Here is a 9803-nt window from a genome sequence, read left to right as displayed (position 1 = left end):
CATAATAGAGGGGATTGATCGCTTTAACCAAGTTACCCAAGAGAGTAAATCATTGAAATCGCAACAACTGCTACATGCCCCTTGGGAATGCAAGGAGTAAGGAAAATAGGAATGTAAGGTGACGAATTACAGGCGAACTCGTAATATCCTGGCCTAACGAACCACATTAAACACTACCCGGCAAATTAAATGATGTTTTATTATATTTAATATGGGGTCAAAATTCAGAAATATTTCGGCTACAGAGGAACCGTTCTTTGGAATAGTGACTAGATCGAGCTTCAAAAATAGCACATTCTCTAGTTACGTTCGAAAATCGGCTCTTAGGACTCTGGTTACGCAGCATTTTTGACTATATTTTATACAAATTATTATCTTTTATACACAGACAGTAGGTATTAGATGAAATTTTATAACTAATATTTACCCAAATTGAGGAGGAGGAGTGATGATAGATGTTTCCGAAAAATCGAATTCGATAGAATCGTTGGATTCAAAAGCTTTTGCTGATATGTACCCAGGGATGCCGGTATGACGAAGAGGCAAGGAGACCGGCTTCAGTAAAAGGGCATTTGTGATATGACTTCTAGTTTCTACTTATTCTGTAACTGTCATTTTATTTCGATGTTCTGTAGGCATATTGTTAATGGACTAACTGCTGTCATAAGAAATTTATTTACAAGATATGAGAAATTTCGTCATGAATAAGGGACTACAGTGATAATTTTATGAGTCCTATCAAAGGGAAAAAGGGCCTGTTGTCCCCGCGCCCCCTCTCCGGCGTCCCTGCATGTACCAGATTATCACGGTAAAGAGAATAGTTAAGCCCGAAATAATTCTGAGAACCAAAAACAAATAGAGCGGAGACAAGAAAAAATCACAGAAAGAAGCAGCAAGTGAGAAAAACCGAAAAAAACACATCAAGATAGAAAGGCCCTTAGATTTTAGAACATCAGATTTATTGGCGGTACAAAACTTCAAAATGGCTTTGAAAAAGCAAAAATTTTACAAGCGAAAAAATTCGGGATAAATACATTTTTCCTTGATCTATCTTGACCCTGATTCTTACGTTTCACACTGTGAAGCGTGTGTGAAGCGTGTCAGACGAAAAGCTTCAGTATGTTGTAAAATGTTTACATTTTTCATAGCCACTTTTAAAGTCATTTTCAAACTTCAGATTCGATTTGAAAAAAAAGCTATGGCCAACATTGTATATGTTTTTTATCATCACTCTATACTTAAGCACGAAACAAAATGATAAAATGTAGATAAAAGAACCTTATGAAGATAATGTACATTCTTAGTTTTAAATTCATATATAGCTTCATACATTTACTTCATCCATGTTTATTTTGCAATATGTGGTTAGTGAATTTAGCGTTCATAATGTGTATAATAATGTAAGTGAAATGTTAATATTATAAGCAAGTATGTACATAAAATTGTGCACTGTTAAGCGAATAAGGTTTCGCATATTACTGACATTGTGTTCCAAAGCATAAAACCCTTAGACTGCTGTAACCTTGGCAACTGGCCCAAGAGCAAGACCTCTGTCCTGACCTCTGCACAGGCTTGGGTTGGGCCCTGGAATTCAAAGCAAAGGCTTTTGTTGAAAGAGAAATGGGAAAAGGTGAAATGAAAAGGTTTGTCTTAAAAACCAAATCGAAATGTGATTAACTTTAAAGAAAACAAAAATGTAATTACAAACTGTAAAATACCTATTCTGTATATGAAACTTATTGTCACCATTTAATCTTTTATAGTTCATAGAAATCTTTCAATTTTATGGGGCTGACTTCATAAACGTGGGCCACCATCAATTTGCAAGCTTTTCTATCACAGAGGGCGACAGATATCCTTGTTGGAGACTTTATAATATGCGGTTCCCAGGGGCGTGGCCATAAGGTGGGTTTTAAACTATTGCTCCAATTTTTTAACTTATGAATAGCGATAAACAAATTTATTCAAATTATGTACTCCATTTCTGCCTTAAAAATTAGCTTAAGATTTCACTTGAAGACGTTTTATCATTGCCTACAGACACACCTTAAAACGGCAATTTTTTTCAGAAAGACTGGAGATCTGCAACCCCCAGCCCTCCCCCCCCCCCACAATTTCTTTTAGCTTTGCCCTTGGCCAATCCCCTATCCTTACTCAACTGAGCTATCGTCTCCATTTTGTTAAAATCTTGTTAATTTACTGATGTTGCACCCAGTCGTCTGTACTGTGAGGTGGGGTCATAAATAAGTATTATCTTGGCTACTGGCGTCTTTATGATACAGAATCCATGGCTGTGACTTACTATATTGTCATCACAAGATACAATTAAATGACGAGGGATAAATCTACTAAGAAAAAATTCCTTTGCTTACCTTGTGCCGCCACACGGCTAGAAATGCGGTGCACTCTGCTATGCGAAAGCAGATCTTTATCATGACCGCGAGCAAGTCTGGAGTCTGGACCATTTAAGGTCACTTCATTTTTCCTAGGTTCAAAGAAGAAATAATCAATCAACCCGGAATCACAGATAACATAATTCTTTACGAAGTTTTTTGCTTAAATACAGCTTAGATTAAGTCATGACTGAGATCTGCTGCGAAAATCGGTCTGAGTCAGTTTGACAGCAACGAAAGAACACGGTCTTCGTAAGAAAGAAATAGCTCGATTTTCCATTTGTACAAGTTCAACGTTAACTATGTAGAACATTAATTACATGACCAGGATGTTGACAGGATGAAATAAAGTGAATGGAGCATCCCTTCAAATATCTATGCATTCATCTTTAGTCACTATTTGACTATTCTTACTCTAATGATAGTACAGTCGCGAAAAGTGTCATCCTTCCTATGGTTAATGAAACAAATCGTCCAAAAGCCCCCTTTAAAAGACAAAAACGCAACCTAGGCGTGAAACTTTAGATGCCGTTGTCTTCAATAACCTTCCACATGGTCATCGACATTTTCAGGTTAATAGATGGGAGTTAAATCCCTTGATTGTCCAAAAGAGGGCGGTTCAACAGAGAGGGGGACCTTAATTTCATTTAGCTGAGGTTAATAAAGCCAATATATAAGAAGAGGCATTTAAAAGAGCCGAAGCCTCCTAAAGAGCATTGACAGTACGTGACAATAAGAGTAGATTAAATGTTGATAAACAAAGTAGTTAAATACGTACTTGCGGAGCTTAGTATCAGGACCCTTGACAAGAAGCTTGTTACGCCCACTGGCTAGCACTAAACTGCCTTTTGCGTAACTTTCCGCTGATGTCTGCGCAACTGAAGTTGACATGCTTGTGTTCTGCCTGTGATAAAAGGAAAATTGTTATTCGTAAGGGTGGTTTCTAAAAATTAATCAAAAATTTTTTCCAAGAAGGGATAATAAAGCTTTTTTTCAGAATTTTTTGTTGCTAGCTAGGCTCAGAAGGTAGTTTTAAAGATGCGCTTATCGAGCAGGGTCATGATCCCTTCTCTCAATGTAACCATACCTCGTAATTCCAACGCCTGGAACAACAGAGTGCTTAGAACTCTCTTCATTCTAAAGGAGAGTCTTGACATCTCAATGATGCAAACCACACACCCTTGGATAAGTAGTTTGCAGCCATAACCACAGAGCCACCTCACACCTTTTTCAGATAATGCCGACAAAGTGAACAGAAATTTAAGTCCAAGTGCGAATCAAAAATAAATGGAAAAGAACATTTCATCAGTTCCTTTTTGACCATTCAGCAACCGCTAACCCATTATGTACTAAAAGAAATCATTTGTTGCCTGTTTTACTTGAAAATGAGAACAATAATGATATTAATTTAATGCTGTAAAAAATAATGTTGCCATTGCTGGTGAGAAACCAGATCACGCTATGGACGGGGTATATTAAATATCGTTCCTTGTTTTGTAAGCTTGAATAGAAAACAAACTTACTTGAGAGCTGGTTGGTCATTTTTAGTACTGAGCAAATTTTCTAGAGCAGCACTCCTGCTTGATGAAGTTATAGCACTTGTGTTTGTATCCAGATTAAAATTTGCTTCAGCGTCCTCAGTTAACAAACCACCCAAGGGGGAATCCACAGAGATGTGGACATCATCTCTTGAAACAGTCACAGCCGTTGTCGGTCGGGATACTTCGCTAGATGATGCGTCGTTGAGCTCCTCCAAATCTTGAGTGTCATCAAGCACGTTTTCTACAAGATATGATTTTAAACCATTTTAGCAACACATTGTCTACCCTAAACTATATAGACTACTGTTTGTCAAACTCCACTACATTTTAGCTTGAAGTGAATGGCGAGCTATCTATTAGTGGCGATCACTGCACATGTCCTTTTCATACCGTTTCTTACTAAAAACCTGCGAACATTATTTAGTTCCGTTAATAATAAAGATTCCCGACTGAGTTTCCTTTTGCCTATACAACATAAAGATTACTTGACATTGACAGCTTTCATAGCTCACTTTAGCACATACTAACGGTCGATCACCTCTAATTATAGTCATATAAAATACGCCATCGATAAAATCTAAGAAACGTTGTCAAAGAAACGAGGCCAAAGCCAAGGCGAGCTAGAACGAGGCCAAAAACTAGGCGAGTTAGAACGAGACCAAAAACTGAAGGTTTAAGAACAAAGCTCCCCATTTATGGCTATGTGCAATGAGACTGCACTGTTACAATCGTTAACTGTCAACACCAGCTCTAGATGCTGCTACGATACTTAAACAGTACAAACCATCAACAACATTGTCCTCTGTTATATCCTCCTCCTCCTCAGTGGTTGCTGCCGTACTGTACATGGCACCGAAATCTGTATTCTGCATTTCAACATAACGCGGAGTGGAACTAATAGCAAATCAGATATGATCAATAGTGTGGAATACAAGCACAAAAACAGATTTTTTCATAAAACAAATTTATAGGGATGTTACTTATTTAGCATAAGAGTATGTTCAAAAAATTAGAGAGGAGACTTTCGACAAGCTTCCCATTTCATCCACTCACAAAACAAACGTCATCGGGTCTAATCGACATTAGGCTAATCCTGTGATCAAACGTGACAAAACAACCTAAAACAATTATGTTTCAAGCTGAAACATATCCTAAAAAAACTAAGACATAAAAAGGAATTTGTAATTCTTCAAGTAATTGGTAGGGTTTCTGGCCTGGACACTAGTTCTTTTTGAGCTCATTAGCAAAGTCTTTCGTTACTTTATCGAAGGTACAAAACTAGAAAAAGAAGAAAAATTAAAGAATGTTTGAAAGAAGAGGTGCTAGCTTGAAGCTTTGGAGCTTTGGAGAATCAAATAATAATCTTCTAGCATTTACAGAATTGATGATTGTCAAGGTTTCTTTGTTTAACGGAATACCTGGAATCCTCTGGCCCAGCATTAGTTGTCCCTGAAGATTCACCCGCTCTACCTGACGATGAGCTGCTTTGCTCTTCAAGGATTGTTTCTGAAAAAGGCGTTGTCGTTTCTTATTAAAAGCATGCAAACATTATCTAGTTCCGTTAAGGATAAAATATAATAGCAAAGGCCGGTGAAATTGTCTGTCAAATCCGCCAAAAATAAGATTCTAAACTAAGTTTCCTTCTGCCTATACAACATAAAGATTATTTGATATTTAAACAAAACGTTATAGTTTTGTAAAGACATCACCAAATATGAGAAAACATTTAATTATAGGAATATAAAAGTTGATATACATCCCCAATCCTCTGCATGGACAGGGAAAATCCATTTCGGTGGCTTTTCGAGAAAAACTTACCAGTCTAATCATTAATATATGGGATGAACTAGTGCAGCCAAGGCATGTCAAAAATAAGACAGCAGACCATCCTCTCTATATTATTAGTGCTTCATTATTGATAAGTTCATATTAAGTATTTGTACTTACTGTATCCCATGCTTCGTAGTAATTCTCTACTAAGGTTCTCATTATAGTCAACCTGAAATAGAAAGCGAAACAATTATACATTTTACAATTAACTATACTATATATAATATCTTATATTGTTTATATAAAAAGATAAAGGAATGATTTCTTCGATTGATTGCATTGAAAAGGATCGCATCCAGCATTAAACTCTATTAAACTCTACTAAAAGAAATTGAATAATATACATGGAATATAAATAAAAGTAATGCTTATCAACCCTTGACCAGTGAAGTAGAGAGGTCAAGTTCAAAAATATCAATTTCTGCTCAGAAGAAACCACTGTAAGCTTTGCAGATAAAACTTTCAAGTAGATCTGATGTTTGCACCCGTTTAATTCTCAATGCATCCTTTGTTTTAAGAAATTTTCATAAAACTTTTCCTGCATTGCAAAAACGATAGCATTACTACAATATCAAGATATAGATGATATTCTTACTGCTTGCAGTGCAGCTTCCAACAGAGTGTCTGGAACATCAAAGTCCTTCATCAGCTTTGTCATCACTACAACATGAAATTTTCACAATTCACTGGTTGTAATATAAGTTGCTTAAGACAAAAATGATAAAATATATAGGTAAAAATAAAATGCATGAATTATACTATTAGCATGACATGAAAAAATATTTCTAGTAAATAAAAAAACTGCTTGATTAACTTTAAAGTCAGAGACAGGGATATATGACTTAAACAAAACCTTTCGAAAGCTGTAAAAAAGTTTTTAAAAATGGTCTAAGAATAACAAGAAGATTAATATTAACAGGTCTGTTGTATAGTGTTTTATACAATAAAGACTGAGCTCTGCATACTCTGCCCACAAATTCATTTACCAATAAAACATAGCCCATATATGTTGCTATTTCGTGCTTCAATGTTAAAGTGACCATCAGAAAAATATTTACATGGCAACATACTAAGAGAGGTTTCCACTAAAAGAATCTAATATTAGTAAGGTTACTGATTATAACTAAATAATTTATGAGGACAACTTCCACTTGACTAAGGGTAGAATAAAGGTTTTTGTCAATGATATCATAGCTATTAGAAACAAAAAATGACTTTTCTCATTCAGTTTATGCCATTCTAATTTTCTAGCCTCACCAGCTTGCTTCTCTGCAGCTGTTTTACCACTAGCTGCACCCTCAGAGAATGATGTGGCTTGCTGCTGTGATTCCTGTATAAAAACAAAGGTTTTCCTATAATAGGTAATTCAAATAATATATCTAGAATTATTTGAAACCAATTAAAACATACAAACAGTGGCAGACACTTTGGAGGACAATGGTCTTTTGTTCCAAAACAATGGGAAATGTGACGTCATATAATTAAAACAATAGGCTTGCCCCCAAAATTTGACCAAGTGTCTGCCCTTGCATACAAAGTATTATCTAGACAGTACTGATATAGTTGACAGGGCCTATGAAAAAAGACATTCAAAGAAATTATTGCAAAACAAGTATCTTTAGGCAAGCAAAGGATTAAGAGCAGGATAACAAAACATTCAAGTTTTGAAACCTGCCAGTTATAATCAATTTATGAAGACAAAGTTTGGCTTTAACTGATACATCCCCAACACCAAAATATTCTCCTTTGGTATGCTTTCTTAATTATAAAAAAATTGAAAATGGAATGATCTGAAAATGAGACCTTTAAAAACAGAGTTGAAATGCCCCCAGAAAAGCTACCAAGATAACTCACACAAAATAAATTAAAAAACTAATTTAGAGAAACAAAAAATTAAAAGAAACAAAAGAGAAAAAGTATAGTCAATTTAAAATGTGGCATTGCATGTGCAATTAAATCATGTCTAGAGAGCTTTAGGCATGTGTGGAGGTGTGCATATTCGATAGCATGCCTAATATGAGCAACATCTTTGCAGGGTTTTCGTTGATTTTTGAAGGAGAAGGCTCAAATTTAAAAGTAGGTGTCTATAGGTTTACTAAAGATTGTGCAGTCTTACTAAAGTGAGAGTGAAAGTAGGTGGCAAAGGTTTAGTGAGCGAGTTTTAGACTTTTGTCGGAATCCCTGTCTTTGAATGTACCCTGTATACCTTCACTTTACTTATACCTCCACTGTACACCTTACACTCTACTTGGACATGTGCCAGGAGAGAGTTTTAAAAAAGGATAGGCAAGGCAAATTTGAGTGTTATCTTGTAAAAATAGCAATAATGTGATAAAAAGTAATCCAGCAGCATGTAAACAAAGTTAAGACCAATGCAATATGAAAAACAACCAGATGATTTCAGCAGAATTTGGTGATTTCAGGGATTTTGGGGATATTATAGAACATACACCATAATCTCAAATCCACAGAACTCGCTTTGCATTGAGGGGAAGACTAGCAAGCTTACTTTGATCTACCTTTCACCATATGGTTGTGAGTATAAAGCCCATTTTTCCCCAATTCCCTCAATATAGCCAAATTTCCAGGGATGTATCTAATTCTAATGTATGGTCTAAGATATCTAGTGTTGTGCGTTGCAATAACAATTATAAAGGAACCTGAGATCTATGTTGTCCCAAGTTCTGCATAGCAATACTTTCCTGCTGTTGATGTCTAGCAGGCTGTGATGTTGGCTGTGCAGGTTGCTGAAACTGCTGTTGTTGTCTAGGGGGTTGTGGCGATGGTTGCCCATATTGTACTTGTGGCTGATGCTGTCTTTGAGGCTGCGGTGATGGTTGTAAATGTGAAGGGCCTGCTTGATGAAATGCTTGTTGAGTAGCTGCTGGTTGCTGCTGAACTCTAGTTCTTGGATCAATCCATGATGTCTCTTTTGTGACATGGTTGATGAAGTAACTGCAGAATATTTTTAATATTATCACTTTATTGCCATATCTTTGAAGTTAATATTTAGTTGTCTTAGCTCATTAGTGCAAAGTTTTTGCAAATAAATCAGTAATATGTTTTCAAATGAGTCTGCAGTGACTATAACTGATTTTTGGGTCTATCAAAAAGAGGAAAACTGTTAGAATAAAATAAAAATTGTGAATAATGTATTAAACTGTGAAGTTGATCCTTTGAAGAAAACATATTTCAAATGGGCTGAAGAGTATGACAATTTCCAACAAGATCTCAGGTGTGCAAGAGTAAAATTTCACAGTGCACTTTGGTATAAACGCACTTTGGTATGCACGTCAATTATGCACATTAGTGCACACAAATATGGTAGAGCCCAAGGATACCAATAAGGAAAGAAAAGTGAAGTGATGATCAGAAAATGAATGTGATTGATAGTTAGTTTGTTATCAATACAAGATAATGTTGATCTAGAGGAAATTTGCCCATAGTAAAAGGACATCTCGTGTCACGCCCAAATCTCAAAATGCCACACTCTTTACAAAGTGTTGCAGGGAGGTTTTTCAGTCTGTTTGTAGTCTTACATTAGTTTGAAGTTGCGTACAGAACATTTAACAGTGGAGAAAATCTGTTTTTAAAAAATTGGAAGAGGGGGTTTGTTAAAATCTTAACACTATCTGGAAATCACCATCTGAAGAGTAAGTTATTTTTCATTCAGTTCTAGTTAAGTTGCGTGGCTGCGAGCCTTAATTTTTTAAGGTGCACATATGAGATCATGTAAAAGACAAACAGATTCGCTTTTGTCGGCCTAAAAGTGATGACACGGCACTATCTTTTTGGCAAGCTTTATCGCAGAGAAGATCAGAGTAGATTTGTTCAACATTCATCACGACAAAGCATCTTACTTACTATCTTTTGTACGTTGGCTCGTATTTTGCTTCCCATCCGGGTGGCAAGGGCTGCTGTTGGAAAGGATGAGCTGCGAAAGCATTTGGATACGCCATGGCAATTTTTTCAACACTCCACCCAGCCAAAATTGCGAATGTTTTGTGTTGTTGTTGTTGATGTTGCTGTTGTTTCGAGA

General features: G+C 36.1%; 1 protein-coding gene across 2 annotated transcripts; it reads right to left on the bottom strand.

Annotated features, from left to right (window-relative positions):
• Positions 1 to 1201: 1201 nt before the first annotated feature.
• On the bottom strand, positions 1202 to 9787 carry LOC135680979 (uncharacterized). 2 transcript variants are annotated; one of them, XM_089113852.1, is made up of 11 exons: positions 9629 to 9787; positions 8425 to 8719; positions 7022 to 7094; positions 6360 to 6424; positions 5882 to 5933; positions 5353 to 5440; positions 4719 to 4828; positions 3917 to 4175; positions 3172 to 3297; positions 2373 to 2485; positions 1202 to 1584 (listed from the first exon to the last, which is right to left on the bottom strand). In XM_089113852.1, the coding sequence occupies exons 1-11, from the start codon at positions 9721 to 9723 to the stop codon at positions 1508 to 1510; spliced, it is 1353 nt and encodes a 450-aa protein (XP_088969978.1). In that variant the 5' UTR covers positions 9724 to 9787; the 3' UTR covers positions 1202 to 1507. The 2 variants fall into 2 exon arrangements, with proteins under 2 accessions (XP_088969978.1, XP_088969979.1); XM_089113853.1 differs by having other exon boundaries at positions 7022 to 7097; positions 8470 to 8719.
• Between the last annotated feature and the right edge of the window lie 16 nt (positions 9788 to 9803).

Source organism: Rhopilema esculentum, chromosome 18, assembly GCF_057945365.1.
Source record: "Rhopilema esculentum isolate cy_ngs chromosome 18, ASM5794536v1, whole genome shotgun sequence".
NCBI lineage: Eukaryota > Metazoa > Cnidaria > Scyphozoa > Rhizostomeae > Rhizostomatidae > Rhopilema > Rhopilema esculentum.
Note: the sequence above shows the minus strand (reverse complement) of the source record. Positions and strands in the feature narration are given on the sequence as shown.

Coding starts and splice junctions, on each gene's coding strand:
- LOC135680979 (XM_089113852.1), bottom strand. CDS start 9,723: ATGGCGTATCCAAATGCTTTCGCAGCTCATCCTTTCCAACAGCAGCCC. Junction 6,425..7,021: donor AGCTGCAGAGAAGCAAGCTG/GTGAGGCTAGAA, acceptor TTCATGTTGTAG/TGATGACAAAGCTGATGAAG. Junction 5,441..5,881: donor ACTACGAAGCATGGGATACA/GTAAGTACAAAT, acceptor CGCCTTTTTCAG/AAACAATCCTTGAAGAGCAA.